General features: G+C 43.2%; 1 protein-coding gene across 1 annotated transcript in view; it reads right to left on the bottom strand.

Annotated features, from left to right (window-relative positions):
• LOC133765287 (rho GTPase-activating protein 20-like) overlaps window positions 1-27268 on the bottom strand; it is an 81461-nt gene extending 54193 nt beyond the window's left edge. The window contains exons 1-2 of the mRNA XM_062198901.1: window positions 27241-27268; window positions 26721-26814 (exon numbers count right to left, since the gene is read on the bottom strand). Of these exons, the coding sequence (XP_062054885.1) occupies window positions 26721-26814; window positions 27241-27268 (122 nt within the window). The remainder of the gene's footprint in view (window positions 1-26720; window positions 26815-27240) is intronic.
• Between the last annotated feature and the right edge of the window lie 667 nt (window positions 27269-27935).

The raw sequence follows: 27935 nt of genomic DNA, 5'->3' as shown, positions 1-27935 counted from the left end.
TGGTAAAAGGAGTTATTCTAGCAGAGTCTCAGTGTCTCCACCTGCACAACAGAGGTGATAGTGCACCTCAAAGGATTGCCGCAACTATAAAATGGGATAACAGTATAGAAAATTTAGCAAGCTAACTCACATAATAATTCTTGCTTAATACCTAGGATGCTTAGAAAAGACAGGGAGACATTATTTTCCAAAACAGTGAACACTATCATGGATGTTTGTCCATGGCCAAAGAGAAAGGAGGGAGAATATGTCACACAATCAAATCCATTGAGCAACTACAAAACATCAAGCTTCTTGCAAGGTAGTTTATATATAGCATCCCCTTGCCTCAACATCAGCTTCTGAGGTAAAAATTATTAATTCCATTTGACAGGTGGAGAAACTGAAGCTCAGTGAAGTTGTGTGACTGGGGGCCAGATACCTAACAGTTGGTAAAGTGAGAACTGTCTAATTCCTAAATCACACAGTGTTTCCATAGCTAAGCAGTGCCCCCCACCCTCAAGACAAGGGGAAAATATCCTTGGTATTATCTACATATGTATGTATATATATTTCACAGAATCATCTTCCTGGCATATACCCGGGGCCTCAGTATCTTCTGCAGCTGGATTTGGTGAGCCCTCACACCCATTCATCCTTCACCCTCACAGGGCTGCTTCTGGACCCCTCAGCCTCTGTGGGCAGCTTGTTGATAACTCTTAGGCAGCCAGTTTGTATTAGTGTCCAGATATGCTTTTAGTTGCCTGTTACCTTAGCCAGCCACACCTTGGCATCAGACAGGCTGAGAATAACAGTCAATACCAAGAAAAGATTATAATCAATGACTCTCCAGATGTCTACTTGTGCTGGCAGTTACGAGCCCTTGGGAGAACCCTTACACTCCCCATACGTTCTGGTCTCCCTCTTGGATCCCCGTAATGATCCTTTCTCATGTTGGTCCTCTGAACACCCTCATCTTTGCCTCCACCAAGGGAAACATCCTCAGTAGCTGATATCAAGCACCTGCTCCAGTGTTCTTTGCTGCCCTCTGCTGGCAAGAATAGGAAGTCATATTTTACCTCTCAGGACCTTGGCACAAGGCAGGTACTTCATTGAGATGAATGAATTCTGGAACACCAAATTGGAAGTGCTGTCACAAAACTAAGTCCATAAAATGAATAATATTTGAGAACATTTCTGAACAAATCAAAACCACTGTAAAATATCTAAGTGCACCCTGAAATGCTGCTTCTAGCTGCATCTGTCCTCTATCTTTTCATTCAGGGCAGAGTTCCAACATCACAGTGGAAAATCAGGCTCCCAATATTAATCATCATTCCCATAGTTTATAGAAATGAGCAAAAGAAATCACAAAATGGAGGATAAAGCGATAAAGCATGTCCTACTCAGCCTTCCTAAAGAAACGAATAATGCTGATGATAATATACACGTTAAATCAGATCTCCTAGTTCCCATGTCTATTTCTCAAGTTGATTGAAAGAGTAGAGGGGGATAGGATAATATGGTAAACACAAATTAAACACACAATTTGGCTACAAAAATGCATAAAGGAATGAGAGAAGAAAATCATGACGGAAGAAATGTAGTGATGCTATGACTATAATACCCTGGGCTCATAAGCTACTCAAGGCAACATCTCATGAAAAAGATTTTTTCAGAATACTGCCTATTGAAACAGTGCTGAGGGAGCAGGGTGTTAGTTACTCCATTCCTTATGTCTTCATAGAGTAGACTGACAATTAGATACTCAAATATTGTAACTGCCTGGTCTTCACTTCTCCAACTTGGAATGAGATGTGCATAGCATTATATTCTTCTTGCAGCTAAGCTTGTGTGCTGATGCAGGGGACCCTCTCCTGTCTCCTCACCTCTGGAAGGCAAGGGCAGATGGTAAAATAATAGGGTCTTTGGAATTGGGACTGGAGATAGATTATGGATGTTTGAGTTTTGGCAAACTACTTAATATTTCCGCATCTCAGTTCTTTTACCTGTAAAAAGAAGATAATGACTTTCAAAGTGTTGTGATGAAGTGTGAGATAAAGCATGGAATAAGATAATTCAATCCCTGATGCCTGCCTGACCCACAGATAGCACTCCAGAAACCCTGGAAGTATTCTCTCAATGTCTAGATAGCGTTTCTCTGTCGCTCTGCTGGATGGTTCCCCCTCTGGGGCTCGCTGGGTATCAGAAGAGCTGCTTTATCACAAAGAAATACACACCTACCTCTTGGCTTCCAACAGGTATATCCATATGTAGACAGTTTTCAAGGGTGTTTGAGATAGTATTTTTGCATGGACTTAGATTAGGGGTTGTTCAGTTTCTACTTGCAGGGTTTTGGGTACACAGATAATATTCCAAGACAACATAGATTCAGAATGGGTGTTTGGCACAGCAGTTAAGATGCCAGCATCTTCTACCACAGTGCCAGTATCAAGTCCCAGAACAACTGCCCATTCCACCTTACTACATATACTCCTTCTAGGAGGCTGGCTCAAGTGCCTGGATCCCTGCCACCAATGTGGGAGACCTGAGCTGAGTTCTTTAAACCTGGCATCAGCCTGATCTACCCCCTCACTACTCCAGGAACTTGAGCAAAGAACCAGCAAATGGAAGAACTCTACTTGTTACCCTCCCTGTCTTTCAAACACAGAACATGAATGACAATTGAAAAAAAGATTTTGATCTGGTTAAGTCCCTTTGTGGAAACAAGTTGCATAGCAAAGGGCACAAACAAACATAGATGAAAATGTATTTCATACAAATAACTGAAAATACATCGTGTTTCTCTTATTTAAAAATAGATCCAATGATAGAGGACAAAAATAGGTAACATAGTAATGCAAGTTGACTTGGGTTATCAGAAGGTCAACTTATTTTCCTACCTAGATGTTTTATTATGATCTTATTGCTGGGTCACAAGGTTTTGGCCAGACTGGAACACAATTGTCAACACTCATAGATATAAGGTAGCTTTTCTATGTACACTTTAAAAATAGGCACCAGTAAATACTACTGGCTTTCAATCATGCGATATGGAAGGATCCCTACTGTTCCAATTTTACGAAATATAAATAAAAATTTGAAAGAGAGAGGAGAGTATTCATTCTATAGTTATTCCAACATAAATGCTTCTTATGTGATAGTGAACAAAATTACTTGAAATAAATTTCACAGATTTCACAGATTATTTACAAGTAATACAAAACAGAATTCCTCAAGGACTCTCTGGATCTGATGTTCATTTGAATACTTTTCTGAGTAGATAGAAAATTCAGTTTCACACCAGTCACAGATCTCACCTGGTGGATTCTTTAAGCAACGAAAGATTAAGATAAAGGCTTCTGTCTTCTGTTTCCTTCCATTCTTTAGCCAATCATCTAATAATGGAATACCTGAGGAAAGTGTAAATAGAAATCACAAAATCAGACATGGGTACATTTTGAAAGCATGTGAAGGGAATCTCCTGTGTCCTGGATACTCAATTGCTAAAAGGATGCAAAAGGTGAAAAGAAAATGGTTCAGAAACACTTTATTGGATGTTCAGCCACAGGATGAACTTCCTTGGCTGGGGAATGAAGGAAGGGACCATGTCAATGTCAAACAACAGCACAACTGGGATACCCATCGAGCCCACAGTTCAGCTTCCTCAGTAATGCATGACATTAAATGAAATTACTCAAACAAAGAACCTAGAAACAACAAAGCATGTGTCTTTTTACTCAGTTAATATTCTTGAATTGAGAAATCCCCCATGTGAACTTCCTACTAGAAAAGCTGAATATCACAGTCTTAACGAGCTTGAAGAAATTCATCTTAATTTAAACCTGACAGCATTAGTCACATCTTTTTGGGAATTTAGGAGTTACAGTGTAGCATCCTACCACCATTCTGTTCTTTCATACACAAGACATGGGGAAAGTATTAAACACTACAATTGAAATGAAATTGCAAATGAAAGCAGGAAGTGAAAAATGTCTCTGTGGGAATATGTACCCTATGATGCTAATGGTCTCTCAGCCTATATTTTAAAACAGGGTCGCCGGCGCTGCAGCTCACTAGGCTAATCCTCCGCCTTGTGGCACCGGCACACCGGGTTCTAGTCCCAGTCTGGGCACCGGATTCTGTCCCGGTTGCCCCTCTTCCAGGCCAGCTCTCTTCTGTGGCCCGGGAAGGCAGTGGAGGATGGCCCGGGTGCTTGGGCCCTGCACCCCATGGGAGACCAGGAGAAGCACCTGGCTCCTGTCATCGGATCAGCGTGGTGCGCTGGCCGCAGCGCGCCAGCCGCGGCGGCCATTGGAGGGTGAACCAACGGCAAAAAAAGGAAGACCTTTCTCTCTCTCTCTCTCTCACTGTCCACTCTGCCTGTCAAAAAATAAAAAATAAAAATTAAAAAAATAAAACAGGGTCGTGATAATGAACAGAAGAAGCTTCACTGCATTCTAATTATAAAGGCAGCTTCTGTTCAGCATGCATGTTTATATAGTGAGAAAATGATTAACAAGACAGGCATGGAACCCTTGTTCTACTATGAGCCTTTTTATACACTCTAAGCAAAATACTACATTTTTTAAAACCTTCCTGTCCAAGTTTTCAGATCAAAATTCTCCCAGATAATACCTCAAAGAAATGGCAAGCTGTGGTTTAGAAAAATATGGAATTGACATAAATATCCAACGTGAGGTGGTATGGATGAAAACAAATAATGATATTTTTCAAGAGAGCTTAAACTTGAAAGAAATCAACAACTTTCTGAGCTAGGGGAGTTTTGAATAGTGGTGCCCAAGAGTAAATTGTGATCTGTTACAAGGCTGGCAAATGACAACTAGTGGGTCAAAAACAGGTCAAATACTTAACGTTACCCATGGTCATTCACTCACACAATGTTGTCTCTAACAGTTCCAGGCTACAAGGTAAAGTTTCAGGCTACTCAAGTAAAGTGAAAGATAACTAACATGTAAAGATTCTTTTTCTTGTTAGTCCTCCCCCCAAAACAGTATAATGATTTACACTGTACTAGATATTATGATGTCATCCAGAGTTGGTCTAGAGTATGCAGGAATATATGAGCAGATGAAATGGAAGTAATATACCATTATATGTAAGGAATGTGAGTATCTTTGGAATTTAGTATCCACAGGTGAGTGGAACTGATCCTCAAGGACCAGAGAGACAACTGTACTCTCTGGCTTGGCCATGAGACATGACAAATATGGAAACGTTGGCGAAAGGCAGTGTGAATGATTCTGAGTTAATCTTAAGAGTCCAGAGTAGCCACTAGCCCTCCAATGGCAGAATGAGACCTGTGAAACAGACCCACTCTAGCTATCTACAAATTTGCATGAGAAACAAAACACTCATTGAGCCAGCCTAGTGTCACAGTGGGTTAAGCCACCACTTGTGATGCCCAAGTCAAAATGGTGGTACAAGTCCCAGCTGCTCTGCTTCCAATCCAGCTCCCTGCAAACGTACCTGTGAGACTGATGGATCATGCCTAAAGCTCTTGGGCTCATTGCTACCAGTGTGGGAGACCCAGGGGTAGATCCATGATCCTTTTTTTCAGCCTTGCCCAGACCTAGCTGTTGCAGGCATTTGGAGGAGTGAACAGATTTCTGATATCTCTATCTATCTACTTATCTACCTACCTCTCTTTCTCTATCCCCTCTGTGTGTGCATATATGTGTGTATGTATGCATATGTGCATCACTCGGACTTTCAAAAAGTAAATATATAGAACAAAAAATACTTACTGTTGATATTCTCTATTTGAATGCAGCAAAATCCAAATTTCATGGATGAGTATACTCTGCTTAAGCTTTCCCATAGAGGCTGGCTTCTCAGATTGACAACACTAGCAAAAGGATCTCACTCAAAGTTCAAGTGTGGTTTAAGTCTCAACTTCTGATGTTGATGGGCTCAACTGCAACAGGTTTTCATTCCTCTACCTATGATAAGAAAAACTGAGTGATAGCTAATCCAGACCAGCGGCCCACCACACTCTTAGAATGCTGCATTTTCTGTGTAGAGCAATGTGTGGATGTCAGCCGTGACTCCTCAGCTTTTGGTTTAAATGTCTTCTACATAAGGTAAGCCTCCCAGCACAGGAGGTTGAGACAAGTTTGCTTGATGTTGCAGTGGATTAGTCCACCACCACTTGTGATGCCACACTCCATATTGGAATGCTGATTTGAGATCCAGCTGCCCTTCTATCTAGCTCCTTACTAGAGAACCTAGAAAAGCGATGGATTATGGTCCAAGGACTTGGGCCCTTTGCTACTTATGTGGGAAGCCCTGCTGTAGTTCTAGGATCTTCATCTGACTTGATCCAGTACTGTCTATTGTAGATATTTGAGTAGTGAACCACTGGTTTTGAGGTATACATCTCTATCTATCTATCTATCTATCTACCTACCTACCTACCTACCTACCTACCTACTTACCTACCTACCTACCTATCTCTCCATCCCTCTCTCTCCCTCTGTCCTTAGTCACTCTAAATTTCAACTAAATAAATAAAATAGGACATTAAATACCCCACAAGAGTGTACAGCAACACATAGATTATATAAAGCTCTAAGAATTTGTACTAAAGATGCTAGCTGACAGGGAATGAACAAAATGCATGTCAACCATTAAAAATGTCATTTCACAGAATGCCTAGTGAAACACCTCATGATGTGAAAAGGCATACAGAGCTTTCATTGGCACTTTTCCTGAAATGATCAAGCTCACTAACGTCAATAGCTCCCTTACTTCATAAAGATTTTCAGGGTCCACACATTTGCAATGAGAACCCAGAAGCTGCCCTTGCTCTCAGTTTTTCAGCATTTCCTGTCATTCCTTTGGCTACCTTTCTGAACCCAGTTTGGGCTGTTTTAAAGGTTAATGCCTGGCCGGCGCCGCGGCTAAATAGGCTAATCCTCCGCCTATGGCGCCGGCACACCAAGTTCTAGTCCCGGTCGGGGCGCTGGATTCTGTCCCAGTTGCCCCTCTTCCAGGCCAGCTCTCTGCTGTGGCCAGGGAGTACAGTGGAGGATGGCCCAAGTCCTTGGGCCCTGCACCTGCATGGGAGACCAGGAGAAGCACCTGGCTCCTGCCTTCTGATCAGCACAGTGCGCCAGTTGCAGTGCGCTGGCCGCGGCAGCCATTGGAGGGTGAACCAACGGCAAAGGAAGACCTTTCTCTCTGTCTCTCTCTCTCTCTCTCACTGTCCACTCTGCCTGTCAAAAAAAAAAAAAAAATGGTTAATGGCTCAGCTAAAGCAAAACCGGTGCTACAGAAGGAGCTGTAAGCAATAGACTGGTTGGCATCTCCTACTACTGAGACCAACATTTCATTCTAGGGCATTACTTTCTGGACTTCACTTCTAGATGCACTACTATAATTAATCATATAAGTAGTAATAATAAGATCATTGGTTTGCCAAATATAGACAGGAAAGACTGACATTAAAGTGTCATAGAATGTTTTGGGGAAGATCTCATTATTGCCATTGTTTACCAAATTGACATATAATGTTTCAAGCAGTCTCTGCTTTCTAGAAGAATTTTTTAACATATTTCATAAAAAGACTACCAGAATTTTTATCTTCATGTTTTACTCAAACACTATTCCTGCTTTTCTTCTGAATCCACGTTTCAAGTGTTAGAGGTACTGAACAGCCCTAGAGTTCAACTGAATGTTTCAGTCTTAACAGGGCTCACTGAGGCTATTTGGAAACCTAGATGTCTGACTGTTCCTAATCAACACTATTTCCATTTGTGTATGAGTACTTCCATTATTAGCGAACTCCATTTGTTGGGTGATCTTTTCTAGCCCTCTGAAATCCCACTAGGTAATTCCAACAACTCTCAGGTTATGGTGTTTCATAAAAGCATTCCTGTAACCCTCATTAAATATTGATATCTATTTGTTTGGCACTATCAGATGAAAGAATGCAAGAGATTTCCCCCTATTCTTAAAAAGCATACAATTGGATCAGAACCATAATCTTGGTTAATACCATAATTATTTGGTTATAATTATGGTTAAACCATAATCTTGCATAATTACAAACAAAAAAAATGTGCATAATGAAATGAACCAGTTTGCTTACTGCATGACCCTCAGTCACGTATTTTCCTCTTTTCAGATCTCAAGTTCCAGAGAGGCCAGGACCTTGCTGAATCCATCCTGGCACTTGGCACACAGTATTCTGCACATTCACAGATGCTCAATAAGTCATTTTTGATGAATGGATGAAGACTATGTGCATTTGCTTAATAAAGGTGAAGATTAAATGAGTTACATACATGAAGACCTTAGGACAACATCTATTATTAAGACATTAATATACGCCGGCGCCGCGGCTCACTAGGCTAATCCTCCGCCTTGCAGCGCCGGCATACCGGGGTTCTAGTCCCGGTCGGGGTGCCGATCCTGTCCCGGTTGCCCCTCTTCCAGGCCAGCTCTCTGCTGTGGCCAGGGAGTGCAGTGGAGGATGGCCCAAGTACTTGGGCCCTGCACCCGATGGGACACCAGGATAAGCACCTGGCTCTTTCCATTAGATCAGCGCGGTGCGCCGGCCGCAGCGTGCCTACCGCGGCGGCCATTGGAGGGTGAACCAACGGCAAAAGGAAGACCTTTCTCTCTGTCTCTCTCTCACTGTCCACTCTGCCTGTCAAAAAATAAAAAAAATTTTTTTAAAAAGACATTAATATAGTAAAATATTGGCCGGCACCGTGGCTCAATAGGCTAATCCTCCGCCTTGTGGCACCGGCATACCGGGGTTCTAGTCCCAGTCCGGGCGCCGGATTCTGTCCCGGTTGCCCCTCTTCCAGGCCAGCTCTCTGCTGTGGCCAGGGAGTGCAGTGGAGGATGGCCCAAGTCCTTGGGCCCTGCACCCTCATGGGAGACCGGGAGAAGCACCTGGCTCCTGGCTTCGGATCAGCGTGGTACAGCGGCCGCAGCGGCCATTGGAGGGTGAACCAACGGTAAAGGAAGACCCTTCTCTCTGTCTCTCTCTCTCACTGTCCACTCTGTTAAAAAAAATTTTTTTAAATACAATATAAAAAAATTACAGTGAAGTATTATAAAATGGATAAGATGTAGAGTAGAGATTAGAATAGACATTCTAAAATTCATTTTAAAGTGACCTTGGAAAAAATAAGTGATAACAGAAAGAATACACCTTATGACACTACTGATGAAGGCAATGTATTAAGAATGGTGTTTAAATATATAAAGACTAAAGGTGTATAACAGCACTGCAATCCAACATTTGCTAAACTAAACAAAACCCAAACAACATTTCTTATTTCAAAATAATGCATACTTTAAAACTGTTGTTAGGAGAGGAAGGGGGATGTAAATTAACACTTATCTAATCAACTGAAAGTATCTTCAGAGTTATTCAAAGACTCCCGATGTAATCAAGAGGAATGCTCTGATTTCATAGGAAACTATGTCTAGAATGATGCTCAACAGTATAATGCTCATAGAATCATGAGCATTTTCCACCTAGGGTGACTGAGCCCTTCAGAAGTTTACACAGTATATTGGGAATTTCATACATGTAAATGAACTATGAGTATCATAACGATACATGTCAATCTAGGAAAGCATCTGCAATCATCCTTTATAGTTAAAAATGTTTCTGAGCAACTGATTAAATGGGCCATCTAGTATACCACGCATAGTTTCCTATTTACCACTATGAATAGTTAAGTTCAAAATCCAATGATATAGACTAAAATCAATTATTTTAAAAGTATCCTAACTAGATAAATAAATGACAGACTAACTAGCCTTTCTAGCCATGATGACTCTCCAGGTGAACTCACCTCAAGCAAAGGAGCTCCTCCATCTCTCTACAGAAATGAATAGCAAATGCAGGAAGCAGCACCTGCTGCAGAGACCCAATTCCTACTTCACAGATGTCAAGTGCCCAGGATGCTGTAAGGTAACCACAGACTTTAGCCATGTGCAAATTGTAGTTTTGTGTATTTGCTGCTGCACTGTCCTCTGCCAGTCTAAAGGAGACAAAGCAATGTTTACAGAAGAAAATTCATTTCTCAAATATTCACAGATGAACAAAAGAGTGGAATATTTGAGTAATTTGCTGCAAATTATAAAGAGGAGTCCTGAATGCTCACCTGCACCACACTTACTTTCATATCTCTACCACAGTGTTATTTTGATTGGTGAGCACATGAGTAATACTGCTGAAAACTGATGAAATCTGCTGAAAGGAAATGAAGTTGACTACACTTACAGGGTAGATGGCCAAGCCAGGCTAGAGGGGAGAGTGCCTATAGCCAGAAATCACAAGAACTGGAGTAAAGAGTATTTGCTTGAGACAAGAATATGTTCCCTTTTCAAACATATAGTATAAGGATTATCAAGATGCATATTTCTGGCTAGTCTGCTTGCACTAATCAAAATTTACTTATCGAGCATCCTCAAATATCACTTGTTGAGCATTTCTAAATGTGCAGAATACTGTGTGCCAAGTGCTGGGATGACTGCAACAAGGTCCTGACCTCTCTGAAGCTTGAGATCTGAAAAGAGGAACATACATGACGGAGGATCATGAGGTAAACAAACTGGTTCATTTCATTATGCATACTTTGGTTTTGTTTGTAATTATGCATCTCACCAAGATGATAGTTCTGATCCAACTGTATACTTTTTAAGAATAGAGGGAAATTTCTTGCATTCTTTCATCTCATAGTGCTAAGCAAACAGATGAAAATATTTTTTACCTCTTTAGATATATAAAGCATAAGGGATAGAAATGAGCTAGCTATGTGAATCAAATGATTTCAGAATTTGTTTTTTTTTTAACTTTTATTTAATGAATATAAATTTCCAAAGTACAGCTTTTGGATTACCAATGGCTTCCCCCCCATAACTTCCCTTCCACCCGCAACCCTCCCCTTTCCTGCTCCCTCTCCCCTTCCATTCACATCAAGATTCATTTTCAATTCTCTTTATATACAGAAGATCAGTTTAGCATATATTAAGTAAAGATATCAACAGTTTGCACCCACATAGAAACACAAAGTGAAAAATACTGTTGGAGTACTAGTTATAGCATTAAATCACAATGTACAGCACATTAAGGACAGAGATCCTACATGAGGAGTAAGTGCACAGTGACTCCTATTGTTGAAAGCCAAGACACTCTGGCAAAAAAAAAAAAAAAAAAAAGACCTAAATGAAAGATCAAGATCTCCACGAGTGAGATCCCAGTGGAAAGAACAGGTCATCAAAGAAGAAGGTACCTTTCTCTGAAGGGAGGAGAGAACTTCCAGTTTGACTACGACCTTGTCTAAATATGATCAGAGTCGGTGAATTCAAAAGGCTTCCATAGCCTTGGCAACTCATGACAAGAGCCTAGGGTGATTACTGATGCCATAAGCAAGAGTGTCAATTTGTTAAGTCAGAATTTGTTTTAAAAATTTGAGCAAGGAGAGGACAGTTCTTTTCCACAGGAGACTGAACATATCTCGTAAAACACACCTGAGAAACAAATGGTACATCATATGAATCTAATTCCAAATAATTAGGACTCATGTGGTAATAAAAGGAAATTTAGGGGGAAATTACCAAAGTAGGAAAGTCTTATTCCTGCCAAACCGTTCATCATCATAGTCTGATCACACTCAATATCAAAGTGCCATCTTTCAAGGACCCCAACCACTTTTTTTTTTTTTTTTTTTGACAGGCAGAGTTAGACAGAGAGAGAGAGAGAAAGGTCTTCCCTTACCGTTGGTTCACCCCCCAAATGGCCGCTACAGCAGTGCGCCGCGTCAATCTGATGCCAGGAGCCAGGTGCTTCCTCCTGGTCTCCCACGCGGGTGCAGGGCCCAAGCACTTGGGCCATCCTCCACTGCCTTCCCGGGCCACAGCAGAGAGCTGGACTGGACTGGTGCCCCGACCGGGACTAGAATCCGGGGTGCCGGCGCCACAAGCAGAGGATTAGCTAGTGAGCCATGGCACCGGCCTGACCCCAACCACTTTTAATATATGAGGTGATTCCACCAGTTCCTGAGCCAAACACTTTGATAACCAATCCATAACACACAGCAAGATATTCCTTTACATTGTTCAATTATCTCTACTTTTTGAAATCTATAGGGAAAGAAAGTGGTTTTCCATCTGCAGGATCACTCTCCAAATGCCCACAGCAGCTGTGGCTACACTTGGCCAAGTTCAGAAGCCTGGATCTCCAGCCAAGTCTCCTGGGAGGGTGGCAGAGTCCAAGTATTTGAATCAACAATGGATGCCTCTCAGAATGCGCATTAGCAGCAAACTGGGTCAGAAGTGGAGGCACAGGCAGGACTGAACACAGCTACTCTGCTATGGGATGCAGGCTTCCAAAAGGCAGCTGCACCAAACGCCTGCCCCAAAACACCTTTTCTGGAGCTCTTCATTTCAAAGCAACACTCTTCTCATGTCCCACATTCTACCATCAGCACATTTCCACCACAGTTATTTTGCATCTTCTTTTAAAGGCAAGAAAACTTGCTCCATACATGGTCAAGCTCCGGTACTCAAATTCACAGTATTTGGTCTTGGGTTCCAAGATGGCAGAGTAGGGAGGGAGCCTACTGCTCTAGCCCAGGAGAAGATAGCTTTAAAAAAAGTGGAGAGAGTATAGTCTCAGAGAAGATTTAGGGAGAAAGCAGCAAAGGAAACGCTACCAAAATTAAAGGGACATGGTGGACATACATAGAGGGTGTGGGCCCAGGCTCAGGACTCCAGCAGCAGAGCCTACACACCAGCATCGGAAAGGGGGGTGGGGGTGAGACCAGACTGCAGCAGCCCAAGCCACTGGCAAAAAAAGCTGAAAGAAGAACCTAGAGGGCACCCAGCTTGGAACCCCATGGGGAATAGTGTACCAGCTAAACTAGAGGAGGGAAATAAAAAACGACAATCACCTTACAATGGCATCCTGTAACAAGCCAATAGAGCAGGCACCATTTTAGACATATGTAACAGCTGTGCCAGCTCGTGTCCGTGCCCAGCAACAGCCAAATGGAGACCCTGACTGGTGGGGAGAACTAACAGGGAGATAGGAGCCTGTGACTATGTGAGGCTTCTGTACTGGGACTGTGAAAAAAACTGAGGGAGTGTGGCAGGGAGCATGGCTGGGACTCTGGGCACTCACACTGAGAGACTCCACATGCTCAGGGCTTCCTGGTTACCTGGAGAGAGACATTGCTGGGGAATCTAAACTTACTCTGAGGACTGCACAGATCCTTTGTGTGCTCCTTGGGACAGAGTGGATGAATATTATAGCTACTGGGGCTAGCGCTAAGGTACTGGTCTCCATTAAGGAGAGGAGCTCGGCTGAGCAGAAAAACTTAACCTTCTGATAAAAAAGAGAGAGCGAGATGTATCATGCCAAACCTGGGTGTGTCAACATAGGCATGCCCTTAACCCTGGAGGACTGAACAGAGCTCTCTGACCACATCCACTACAAGTCTCTAGAGATTCAAAAGCAGACATTCCAATTATCTGCACAGTCACAGTACAAATATAAAACCCACCAGAGCAAAAAAGGAAAAAAAAAAAAAAAAAAAAAAAAACAATGAGTTTCTCCACAAATGCCAAACAACAAACGCAGCAATTCAAGAAACAAGGAGGAGGAAGACGACATGAAGTCCCCAAAAGAACACAATGCTTCCGGCCGGCACCGCGGCTCAATAGGCTAATCCTCCGCCTAGCGGCGCTGGCACACCGGGTTCTAGTCCTGGTCGGGGCACCAATCCTGTCCCGGTTGCCCCTCTTCCAGGCCAGCTCTCTGCTGTGGCTCGGGAGTGCAGTGGAGGATGGCCCAAGTGCTTGGGCCCTGCACCCCATGGGAGACCAGGAGAAGCACCTGGCTCCTGTCATCGGATCAGCGCGGTGAGCCGGCCGCAGCACACCTACCGTGGCGGCCATTGGAGGGTGAACCAATGGCAAAAAGGAAGACCTTCCTCTCTATCTCTCTCTCTCTCTCACTGTCCACTCTGCCTGTCAAAAAAAAAGAACACAATGCTTCCATGCTAGACTGTGAAGATGATGACATCGATGGAAGAAATGCAAGAAATGGAGCTCAAAAAATTGATCATAAGATTACACAGAAATAATAGGAAGCAAATGCACAAACTACTGAAATCCATACAGCATATGAAAGGCAATTTCTCCCATGAAATTGAGATCATAAGGAGAAATCCAAATGAAATGAAGAATTTAACAGAACAAATACAAAAATGCAACCTTAACAATAGAATTGGTGAAGCAGAAGAAAGACTATAAGACTTAGAAGACAAAGCACAGGAAAGAATACAATCAAACCAAAGACAATAAGAGGAAATTAGAAACCTAAAAAAAAACGGTTGGAAATCTACAGGATACTATTAAAAACACACACACACACACACAACATTCGGGTTCTAGGAGTTCCTGAAGGCATGGAGAGAGAGAAAGGATTAGAAAGCCTTTTTAGTGAAATATTAACAGAAAATCTCCCTAGTTTGGAGAGATAAAGACATCCAAGTACAGGGAACACACAGGGAACCTAACAGACATGGCCAGAAAATATCCTCACCACAACACATTGTAATCAAACTCACCACAGTAAAACCTAAAGAGAAGATTCTAAAATGTGCATGAGAGAAATGTCAGATTACTCTTAGAGGATCTCCAATTAGACTCACAGCAGACTTCTCATCAGAAACCCTACAAGCTAGAAGGGAATGGCGAGACATAGCCCAGGCACTAAGAGAGAAAAACTGCCAGCCCAGAATACTATATCCTGCAGTATTTGTGAATGAAGGTGAAATTAAGACTTTTCATAGCAAACAGAAACTGAAAGAATTTGTTGCCACTCATCCTGCCCTGCAAAAGATGCTTAAAGATGTGTTACACACAGAAACACAGAAACATGGTCACCAATATGAAAGAAGATAAAGGAAGGAACCCTCACAGCAAAAGATCACAGGAAGCTCAATTTCTCTTTGACATAGAATTAAACTCTGATGCTCTGTTAGAGCAATGTGTTAAAGTAATCTATTATGTTCTCTTGATGTCTGTTAAATTCTAATTGTTCAAAAACAGCTGAATTTTTATTAAGAGCTATGGGTTATTTAAATATGTGCTTATTTTCAAAGATTTGAATAATCACCTTGTAACAATGATCAAATTTGGTCTATGTTATGTCATGATTTTAAGGAATCTTATTTCAACCAGATATTTTGGATTTTGAGCCTTCTTGGCATTCTTGACAGGCATTCAAAAAATCAAAGTTTCAAACAATCTGGTCTCTAAAATTTCCAGTAAATCCTGGACTTTGGTTTTTCCAGTTTGGGCCCAACTGAAAAAATCGAAAGACCTATGTCTCTCATCTTATAGAGACACCAACTAATCAGGCTATTTGGATTATATTAGAAGTACTGTCAAGATGTGATGTGGTACCAAACTTTAAGTTTCTATAATGGAAAATGCTATTAATACAAATGTTTGAGAATTAAAAAGTCTAATGATCTTGTGTTACTAGACATGATAGTTATCTTAATGAGAAAGCCCCAGAGGCCTAAAGGGTTAAATACTTGTAAAATCCTACAGGTGCTTTCAAAAATACTGTGAAGTAAGCAAGTGCCTCTTGTTGGTTGATGAGTTTATAATTTTAAACATGGCGACTTAAAGTCTTTTGTCATCCACAGTTATATAGGATTTGCTGCTCATAAAACTAAAGCGTTGTTGGTTCTGTGTTTAGCTGCCCTCCTATAGGTTCCTATGGACTTTTTCCAGCCACTTCTATTGTATTCAGTACTTTGGGATGGCTCTGTAAACAGATGAAGCCAATAATGTATTAACAGTACCAACTGAGAGAAAGTATGGTTAACTGAGGTTACTAAAAACCAAAAGCAATTCAAATCAATTGGCAATCTACAAAAAGAGTTAAAGATTTTAAAAGCTATTATTATTTTAAAAGCTATATTGGTCTACTATGCTATGTTATATGTGTGTACATATTGTATGTCCACATGGGGAAATTTTATTAAGAGTTTTATTTTAAATGGCTTATAGATAAGATTGTCCATAAATTTAAGCTGCTAAAATCAATCAAAGATACATTTTAATTTGTGTGACCTGAATCTGTGTATCATATGTTTTATACTTGTTGGTAGAAAGAAACTAAAAACATTTTATATGGTTGTGCTTAAGTTTACTGGTTAAACAAACTACACCATGTTAGATATTTAAGAGGTGTTTTCAAATACATGATTCTTAAAATTTATAGAAGGCATTGGATCTTCTGGCAAATGTTTTCTTAAGTTGTTATCTAATGGTTGAAACGGTTTGCTAAGTATTCATGTGATATTGCTATTGTCAGCAAGCGATCTAGGACTTGCTCCCTCATTTCTCTATTCGAAGCCCAACTTGTTCTTTCATTTCTCTATTCTCTTCAAGGTAGGAAACTAATTCTATTAGGAAGGAATCTGTAGGACGCACAATTTAATCTTTAGACCTTATAAAAGAGATGGCTAACATTTTTCTGTAATAGCATAGCCAAAATAAGAACTTAAATAATAATCTCATAGCTAGATTCACTTCGCCATCAGCCAAGTATACAGTAAGTAGAAAAAACCTCCCTTTCAGACCAAAGGGAAAGAAAGATTTAAAGTGAGAATATAATTTTCCTCATGGGCATTGTCTACCTTAGAAAAACTACTACAGAACGTGCCTGTGACTATAGACTTGTAGTTCAGGCCACCGAAGATTAGAGATGGGACACGGGCACTCCCTTGACTTGCATCCTCTGGTCTGCTTTAACACAAACCAGGAAGAAAAGAAAGCTAGGCATCAGAAGCAATGGGTGGCAGGTCTATTAATGGCTGATCTGTACAGTGATCTGCCCTCAAGGAGACCCAACAGGCCAGTCCACTGCAGTGGCTTTCAATGTGGTAAGCATAGGCTTCAGCAGAAGTCAGCTTGTGAAGAGCCCTGGCAGCTCTGCCAAGAGTTGGATCACTGGAAATGGACCTGCCCTGGAGTCGAAGGATGCCCAGGTCAGAGCCACAGATCTTATTGGCTCTAAGCTGAAAAGCCCTTCACTCAGCCCAACTTCCAAAGTGACCACTGCAGCTGAGGGGACGGCCAAGTAGGGTCAGCAACATTGCAGAAAGAACTGTAAATTTCTTGTTAGAGATGCCCCCTGCCTTTACCTGGCCAGCTCTCCTACTAGGCCAGCCAAGTAATGAAAGTCAACAGAGTGCCTTCCCCTAGGAGGTTCACACCTCCCTTAGGATGTACCCCATGTGAAGAGATAGATAGGTCTGGGCCTCTTAACTTACAAGGCCTAAAGCCCACCAGATTATTATCAAGCCCCTTCTATCAGCTTCTATTTGCCTCTCAATCAGAAAAATTACTTGTAGCTTAGACAGCACCTTTCTTAGCTCCTCTAATAATGACTCTGTCCTTTGTTCTAGACCCTGTCTAGCATACTTGGGCCTCATTCCTTTGTAATCATAACCTCTACTCTACCACCAATGGCTCTACTCCCAACCTGTGTGTACTGATGGTCCTCTTCCCCACTTAATGCAGTATAATTGTTCAAACCTGGTAAATGCCACTCTTAGGATCATTGGTTACTATCCTCACTCTGTCTTTTATGACCTTGTCTAAATATGAGCAGAGTCGGCAAACTTGGAAGGCTTCCATAGCCTTGGCAACTCATGACGACAGCCTAGGGTGGTTACTGGCGCCATAAACTAGAGTGTCAATTTGTTGGGTCAACAACAGGAGCCACTGTGCACTTGCTCCTCATGTGGGATCTCTGTCCTTAATGTGCTGTACATTTTGATTTAATTCTATAACTAGTACTCAAACAGTATGTTTCACTTTGTGTTTCTATGTGGGTGCAAACTGTTGAAATCTTTATACTAAATTGATCTTCTGTATATAAAGAGAATTGAAAATGAATCTTGATGCAAATGGAAGGGGAGAGGGAGCGGGAGAGGGGAGGGTTGCGGGTGGGAGGGAAGTTATGGGAGGGGGAAGCCATTGTAATCCATAAGCTGTACACTGGAAATGTATATTCATTAAATAAAAGTTAAAAAAAAAAAACAGGAAGACCTTTCTCTCTGTCTCTCTCTCTATCCACTCTGCCTGTTAAAAAAAAGAGAGAAAAGAATGATATGCTACTATAATTTTAATAATTCATGATCATTTTAAAATTTACTGTGTATGAGTGTAGTAGGCATTTTTATACAAACCTCTGATTTAATAAATATAAATCTCATAAGTACACCTTTTGGATTATAGCCGTTCTTCCCCCCATACTCTCCCTCCCACCCACAAACCATCCCAACTCCTACTCCCTCTTCCATCCCATTCTTCATTGAGATTCATTTTTAATTACCTTTACATACAGAAGATTAACTCTATACAAAGTAAAGATTTCAACAGACTACACCCACACAGACACACAAAGTTGAAAGTACTGTTTGAAGACTAGTTTTACCGTTAATTCTCATAGTACAACACATTAAGGACAGAGGTCCTACATGGGGAGCAAGTGCACAGCGACACCTGTTGTTGATGTAACAACTGACACTCATTTTTTTTTTTTTTTTGAGATCAAGGCCACAGATAACCCTATGATCACCAGTGTGAAACCAAACAACCATTCTTTATTCAAAATAAATATACCCTCTTACAAGGAAAGCAGGAGAGTAAACTGTTCCCCTCAAGACCAAACCACATTCAGAATATGCTCATCTAAAAAAGGAAGATGTAAGGATTATCAAACAAATCTACAATTTCTATACATTGTTTCTCGGAAAAATAGACTAACAGGAATAATTCATGTCAAAAAGTCACAGGTTAGAAAATCAGTTTTCCTTTGAGGCTCATTTTGGCAAACCTTCCAAATCTCGTGCACCCACCCTGAGAAAGGGCCCTCGCCACAGCCGTCCTGCCCTGAGACTCACATGTCTGCAGGACCGTGCTAGTCACAGGAGGGGAGAGCACCTCCTGCCGTCACTACACCAAGGACCCCCAGAAGCTTGTATCCCTGCCTGCTGCAAAAATTAGCTCACCTGGCTCAGCTTTGCTACAACAGAGGATGTTTCCTTTATAGTGAGAATAACCTCGGTACCACATTTTCCAGGACTTTCCAGATGCACACTGTTGCTCAGAGAGCCATAGCTATATCCCCACAATATACCTGAGCACCCGCCATGGGATGTGTGCCATGAGGGCCACAACCGCTGCTGCGCTGACACTCTTATATTTGACATCAGTGAGCACCCTAGGCTCTTGGTCATGAGCTGCCAAGGCTATGGAAGCCTCTTGAGTTCACAAACTCCAGCATTATTTAGACAAGGCCATAATCAAAGTGGAAGTTTGCTCCTTCCTTCAGAGATAGGTACTGACCTCTTTGACAGCCCTTTCTTTCCCCCTGGGATCTCACTCCGAGAGATCTTTCATGTGGGTGACTTTTTGCCACAGTGTCTTGGCTTTCCATGCCTGAAATGCTCTCATGGGCTTTTTAGCCAGATCCTAATGCCTTAAGGGCTGATTCTGAGCTAGAGTGCTGTTTAGGGTATTTGTCATTCTATGAGTCTGCTTCATGGCCTGCTTCCCATGTTGGATCATTCTCTCCTTTTTAATTCTATTACTATTAGCAGACACTTGGTCTTATTTATGTGATCCCTTTGACACTTAATGCCATCTTACTAGTTAAAGTGATCAGTTTAAGTACACAACTGATCCTAAAGATAGGACTTTTTTTGTTTGATCATTTTTATGGCCCTTGCCTATATTCTTCCTTACTAGCTGAACTCTTTATTGAGTGGAATATAAAGCTCTTAGGAGGCAAATTTAAAAAAAAAATACACTATTTCAAAAATAATAAAAGATTTAAAGAGAATGACAAGCCCTCACTTTCTAAATTTTTGGTTTGTTAAGAATAGTATACAAACTGAAATGTCTCTGTAGTGATTCTCAAAATCCAATAAAACCTCAATTATGAAAAAAAGCTTATCTCATATTCATTGTATTGCTCTGATGCTATTCAATTTCACATACACATGAAAACATACTACCATTTTTCTTAATTAAAGGAAACAATCTAAAATAAATATTCATCACCAATTTAAAATGCAACATAATAGCCTTTTGACTGAGCACCCCAAGAAAGAACCATTCAGTCATTTACAGGCTATGTTTTTGTATTAGCCATTTTCAAATACCATAATATTAGCTGTGACATTAATCATTTAAAACCCCTTAACCTTATACACCAACTAACATGTTGGTATTTTTACTTATATTTTATCCACAAGAGTTGTATGTATGTATGGGCTAGTGTGACATTTCAATATTTATATAAAATTTGTACTGATCAAATCTACATTTCTCTTTGGACATTATTTTACGCTTAGAGCCTTGAGCTCATTTACTTGGTTTGCTAATAAAAGATCTAACAGAGATTACTGTGAGGTACACACAGCCCACTGTGTGACTCTAGGAAATGACTCAATGATCTACTGCCACTGGGATACAGCATCATCCGTAAACCATTTTTTCCACCTTGTTTTAATATTGCAATTGGTTTCAAAAGCAAAACACAGAAAAACAATAAAGGGGAGAAGGGGAGAGACAAAGAGAGAAAGATACCCACCCATCTAGCAGTTCATTACCCAAATGCCCACAGTACTCAAGGGCTGATCTGACCCAGGCTGAGCTGGGAGATGGTCTCCAATGTGGTAGCAAGAATCCCACTACTTAAGCCATCACTGCTGCCACTGGTATCCTGAGCATTGTCTTCCCACTATGCCAAACATCCATCCTTCAAAAAAACTTTCTGACACAGCCTCATATAACCCTAGCTTCCAGAGAAGGAGGCCACAGTCCCCTGTCTTGACCCCATCACTGCATGGTCTCCTACTCCCCAATCACCACACATGCCTCCATGTGTGCTTCCCACAACCTCCCTAACTTCAACCAGCCCATTGTCTTCTCTGGCATAAGGGCCATATCATAACACAGCTTCAGATATCTGTATGTGGATATTCAGTTTGTTTCTGCCTGAGATATGGGTACCCGGGTCTGTTGAGTGTACACTTAACAACCCCAGTGTGCAATAAGGCCCAGTGTCACCTGGGGACCTAGTACCACAGATAGAACAGAACATCAGAGCACTAAAGCTAGGATGGAGGTACGGGACTCAGACCATGAGCCAGCAGTAAGGGCCAACCTGGCTTCTGCCAGCTTCTGCCAAGCTCCTGCTCAACTCCAGCCACAGCATCTGGTTTAACGGATCCAACTGAAGACACTGGGAACCCTGGCCCACCAGGGCTGCCAAACATGCAGTCACTGAACGTAAGGGCCCACATCTGAGGCAGAAGCAACCTGGCTATCCACATGTCCAAAACTGAAACTGTGTCACTGTGACACCACATATTAAAATCAACTCAAAATGAACTGAAAGTCTACACAGAAGATCTGAACCCTTACAAATAGAAAAATCCTTGACATTAGCCTCAAGAGTGGTTGCTCATGTGTTAACAATTAAGCACAGAGAGCAAAAGTAAATATAAGGAAATGAAACTACAACAAACTAATAAAGCAGTAAAGCAAAGATCAATGAAATGAAAAGGCAAACCAATGAATAGGAGAGAATGTTAGCAAACCAGATGTGCGATCAAGGGAGTAATACAAGGAATGTGCACCACTAAGAAGCAAAGAATATAATTAAAAATGGACAAAGGACTGAATCAATGTTTTCCAGCAAAGACATACAATGTACCCAGTGGGCATGTGAAAAAGTTCTGAACATTGCTAACATCAGCAAAATGTAAATCAAGATGACAATGGTTACTACTCCTATCTGTTAAATGGCTACTGTTAAAAAGTTAAAAGATAACACACGTATTGGGCACAACGTAGAGAAAACGAACACACATTATTGGAGGGAATGCACGTTGTACTGTCCATTATGAAAAACAATATGGAAGTTCCTCAAATACAATTTAAAAAGGAACAACCTTTATTGACCATGAATTCAAAAGAAAATCACCATCTCAATGAACTGTCTGCACCCCCACATCACTTCAGCATCATTCACAATTCCACGATATGGGAATAATCCAAAGGTTTGTTGATGGACCCATAAGGAAAAATGGGATACACACACAGTGGCATCCTCACCAAACCTTAAAAAGAAAGGAAATACTACTACTTGTCACAGATGGATCCAAAAGTATGGAACTATAGGATATTACCATGAGGGAAACAAGACACAGAAATAAGCAATACTACATGATCACACTTACATGTGGAATATACAAAGTCAAACTAACACAGTCAGAGAGTAGGATGGTGTCTGTGATGAACTGGGAGCATGAAACTGAAGAGAGGGTAGTCAAACAATACAAATATATGGTTATGGGGCTGGAGCTGGGGTGTAAAAAAATGCTTGAGCCTCCACCGGGACTGCCAGCATCCCGTGTAAGCACCAGACCAGGTCCCAACTGCTCACTTCCCATTCACCTCCCTGCTAATGTGCCTGGGAAAGCACTAGAAAATGATCCAAGTACGTGGGCCCCTGTGCCAAAGTGGGAGACCTGGGGCCCAGCCCTGCCACTGAGGACATTTGAGGAGGGAAATAATGCATGAGATGAGATATCCCTCATCCTCTCTCTCACCCTGTCTGTCTCTGCCTTACTCTCTTTCTCCCTCTCTCCCCTTTTCTCTGTTTCCTGCCTTTCAAATGAAATTTACAGGGGTTGGCACCGTGGCTCACTAGGTTAATCCTCCACCTGCGACGCCCGGCATCCCATATGGGCACCGGTTCTAGTCCCGGTTGCCCCTCTTCCAGCCCAGCTCTCTGCTGCGGCCTGGGAAGGCAGTGGAGAATGCCACAGGTGCTTGGGCCCCTGCACCCGCATGGGAGACCAGGAGGAAGCACCTGGCTCCTGGCTCTGGAACGGCCCAGCTCTGGCCTGTCTCTCTCTCTCTCTCTCTGTGTCTATAACTCTACCTGTCAAACAGACAAACAAACAAACAAAAATCAAATTTGCAGTTATTACGAGATACGGTTTTGTAAATCTAATATACACCCCGGGGAAACAGTTCATACTCTATTCTGTACTTGTAACTGCCTAGGTCAGTATTCTTAAAAAACACTATAAAAAGGATAGGAGTGTCAATGAGAGAGCAGGTACGGTAGAAGAATTACTACTACCAATAAATACAGCTGCTAAAGCTGTAATTATTGAATGCATAAAGTATGTATACCTTAAATAAAAGTTGTCTGGGAAAATACATAAATAAATAAAATTTTAAAAATTTACAAAACAAGGTAAAAGATACATTTCCCAGCTCCTAGCCACAAAATCCAGAAAATAAGAAGAAACCTGAAAATTAACACATCTTAATCGCCCACCTAACGGGAGATACCCACCTGGTGATTCACCCATCCTGGAATCAGAATTCAGCCAGCTAGGCTCATGACTCCTGGAACTGTACGTGATACCTCCAAGCACCTATACGTGATACCTCTGAGCACATATACTTCTTTTTTTCAAGATTTATTTATTTATTTGAAAGTCAGAGTGACACAGAGAGAGGAGAAGCACAGAGAGAGTCTTCCATTCACTGGTTCACTCCCTAATTGGCCACAATGGCCGGAACTTCACCGATCCGAAGCCAGGAGCTTCTTCCAGGTTTCCCACACAGGTGCAGGGGTCCAAGGACTTGGGCCATGTTCTTACTGCTTTCCCAGTCCACAGCAGTGAGCTGGATCAGAGTGGAGCAGCCAGGTATCAAACCGGCGCCCGTATGGGATGCCAGCACTTTAGACCAGGGCAGTAACCCACTATGCCAAAGGTGCCGGCCCCTATACCTTTTACAATATACAATTTAAAGTACACTTATAACATACAAAATACAATGTATAATACTTACAAAAACAATTTATAATATAAAATATAGTATTTCATTGGTAAGATACAATATAATACACGATTTGTTCTTCCTTCCATCTAGTTCCTGAAGGCCTGAGTGTCCTTGACATGTGGCCATGACCTGTGGCCAACAGAAGATCAGGGAGTCTAAAATACAACTCTTGAAAACTCAGTGAACCTGACAAAATGTGTATCCCCAGGAAACAAGGAAAAAGAGAGAACAGACTCAAGGGACGTAATCACAGAAATGACAGAGAGCACACTGCTACCAACCTTACCATAAACATAATAAAAAAAAGAACACTATGGAAACAACAAGGCACAAGAATTTCGTGACCCTAGGTACTCTTAACACTTTAGAAGCATTTACCCACCTACTTAAAAACTTTTCATAACAAAATAAATAGCTTTCGGGGCCGCCGTTGTAGGTCGGTGGGTTAATCCTCTGCCTGCAGCGCCTGCATCCCATGTGGGCGCCGGTTCTAGTCCCAGCTGCTCCTCTTCGAGCCAGCTCTCTGCTATGGCCTGGGAAAGCAGGGGAAGATGGCTCAAGTCCTTGGGCCTCTGCAGTCGTGCGGGAGACAGGAAGAAGCTCCTGGCTCCTGGCTTCGGATCGGCACAGCTCCAGCCGTTGCGGCCATTTGGGGAGTGAACCAGCGGACGGAAGGCCTTTCTCTCTGTCTCGCCCTCTCACTGTCTGTAACTCTGCCTCTCAAATACATAAACACATACATACAATCTTAAAAAAAATAAATAGCTTTCTAACATTTTACTCTGTGGATTCAGCAGAATTTACTACTTACTTACATATTATTCTTTTCCATGTACATATTATTCCTAACTTCATTTGTCCTCCCTCATCAGAAAGGAAAACATGCTCAGTTGTGAAAAACTGTAAATCACAATCATTCAAAAAGGAGAGGATAAAAGCCACCATAACCCCTTCACTAGAATTATCATGCTAACGTTGAGGAATACCTTCTGTGCATTTATCCCATTCTTCATTACAACTAAGGTGATTTTAAACATCTTTGCACGTGAATGTTTGTTTGCATTCTTATTTCTTTAGAGTAGAAGACTGCAGAATAAGCGCATCATAAAGTACTAATTGTTTTGTGATCCTATAATGTAATATCTAATTTCTTTCGGGAGCATTTCTTTTTTTTTTTTTTTTTTTTTTGACAGGCAGAGTGGACAGTGAGAGAGAGAGAGAGAGAGACAGAAAGGTCTTCCTTTGCCGTTGGTTCACCCTCCAATGGCCGTCGCGGCTGGCGCGCTATGGCCGGCGCACCGCGCTGATCCGATGGCAGGAGCCAGATGCCTATCCTGGTCTCCCATGGGGTGCAGGACCCAAGCACTTGGGCCATCCTCCTCTGCACTCCCTGGCCACAGCAGAGAGCTGGCCTGGAAGAGGGGCAGCCGGGACAGAACCGGCACCCCGACCGGGACTAGAACCCGGTGTGCCGGCGCCGCAAGGCGGAGGATTAGCCTGTTGAGCCACAGCGCCGGCCTGGGAGCATTTCTTTCAATGCTGTTTTTCTCAATGCAGCCCCAGGTTACTAAGTAAGGGTCTGAAGCTAAACAAGCAAATCGTAAGGTTCCAAATCAATCATACACACATTTGACATCCTAGGAGCAGTAAGTCTCCCTTTTCATGCTCGCAGCCCAGGCAGGCTGCCAGGTGTCTTCCCTGCGAGAGCCCACAGGCTGAAAACTCAACACCTCCTGGGCTGAGCTCACTCACTCCCTTCTTCCTTCTCCTGACAGGCCGGCACCACTAATCACCAAGCATTAGAACTAAGAGTTATCCTGAACAACCAATATGACCTAAGTTCAATTGGTTAAGCTGTACCAGTAGCTACAACTGAACTGTCACTAAGGCCTATTTCACGCAGACCTTGCACATCCTCCCCCTCCACAGCCACTGTCCCAGTTCAGAGTCTCATCATGTCACCTACATAACTGTAACAGCTTCTCCCAGAAATTCATTCTTGATTTAAATCGATCCCAATCGCCTAAAATTAAAAGTCATACCATTTCATTAACATCTGCCCTTACACAACCACACACACATGAAACTCAATGTATCCAAAACCAAACTGCTGATTTCCCCAAAAAACCTCTTGCTCTGGCCCCCTGTCTTCCCCTGCAATAACTGACCCACCATTTCACCAGCAGGTCAAGTCAAACCCTAGCATCATTCTCGCTCCTTCATTTCCCTCAAGCCTTCAGTGCCACCTGTAAACTTTCTCCACTTCTCTCCATTTTCAGCCTGAGCAGATGTGGGCTAAGCAGATTTGAAGCCAGGAGACTGCAGCTTCCTCCAGGATTCCCAAACAGTTGCAGGGGACCAAGGACTTGGGCACTCTTCTACTGCTGGGCCGGGCCACAGCAGAGCTGGAACGGAAGTGGAGGTGCTGGGACTCGAACCACCACCCATATGGGATGCTGGTACTGCAGGCAGCAGCTTCATCCACTATGCCACGGCTCGGCCCGCCCCCACCCCCAAATGCCCAGGTTGTTCCACTCGTGATCCAGCTGGCTGCTAACAAGCCTACGAAAGCAGAGCAAGAGGCCCAAGGACTTGGGCACCCGAACCCACACTGGAGTACTGAATAAAGTACCTGGCTTCTGCTTCAGCCTGGCCCAGCCCCAGGACATCGGAGCCACCTGGGGTGTGAACGCATACACTGAATCTCTCTCCGCCACTGCCTCATCTGTAACTCTGCCTTTCACACCAATCTTTAACAAGAAAAAAAAAAAAAATCTAGTACTTACCATGAGGTGTCAGAACCCTGGACAGGCTGGAACAGAGCACAGAGGGATTCTTGGGGTTTCTCTAAGCTTCTGCTTTCTAGTCCTTGTGTGCAATCTGTGAAAATTCACCGGATTACGTGCAAGTTAATTCGCGTGCCCCAGGCCAGTTTTCTCGCACACACATTACCATTCAGAACAGAGAAGAGAAGCCGGGAGCCAAGGCCGCTTCTCACGGACGCGGCCAAGACTGCTTCCAGCCAGGGCCAGAAACCCCCAAAACGGAAGCCGGGCCGTGGGAAAAGTTCTTCCTCTCCCAACCCCGCCTCCACCCGCCCACCGGGACTCCTGTCACACTCGCCCTCCCTTCACGCTGCCCCACACACCTTTCTTCCCCTTCCTTCCACGCCACCCCACCTTCACGCCACCTTTTCCTTCTCCCCCTTCCTCTCTCCTCCCGAATCTCCCTTGGCCGCCTCTCTCCTCCTCCTCTCCCCTCGACCCCTCACATGCACACCCCTTGGCCGCTATCTGCACCCCAGGCCCCACCTAGCCCGCGACAGGAAGGCCATCGCGCCCAACTCACCAAAGAGAGCGTTTCTGCTCCTCTGGACCAGGAACCGAGTCCCGAGGGGTAGTCTTCCGGAAGCTGCCGAAGAAGAGGACTGCGCCCACAAACGTCCAGAAGTGCAAGGGAACTGCCGCGGCCGTCTCGGGCCGCAGCCTCTTTTAGCCCGGCCTGAGCCCAGGGACGCTGGGTCTCCCGCAGGCTCCACCGGCAGCCTCGAGGACGGCTTCCGACGGCTCACACGGGCTCTCCGGCAGGAGCGGACGGGACGCGGCGAGGACTCCTACCTGAGCACCGCGGGGCACCAGGGGCCACTTCCGGGTCACAGCGCTGGGCGCAGGCGCACTCCCCACGGGCGGCCGCCGTGGCGCCACGGGACGCACCTGCGCGCTGCCTGCCGCGTCCAGCGTCCGACGCCCCAGGGCCGCTTGCAGTGCGGCCTGTCCAAGTTGTGACCCAGGGACCACGCCTCCCTGCCTCCTGGGCGACCTGAATGGAGGTCAAGCCTCCTGGCTTCTGCCTGGCCCTGCGCTGGCCGTTGAAGCCACTTGGGGAGAGTAGCAGAGCATGGGCATCGCGAGCACTCTTGCCTCTTGCTCTCTCTCACGGATCGTCCATCTGGGGGTTCAACCCCCAGGTGGCTACTAAGGCCGGGGCTGGGCCAGGCCAAA

This window comes from Lepus europaeus, chromosome 8, assembly GCF_033115175.1.
Source record: "Lepus europaeus isolate LE1 chromosome 8, mLepTim1.pri, whole genome shotgun sequence".
NCBI lineage: Eukaryota > Metazoa > Chordata > Mammalia > Lagomorpha > Leporidae > Lepus > Lepus europaeus.
This window is presented reverse-complemented; position numbering and strand designations above follow the sequence as displayed.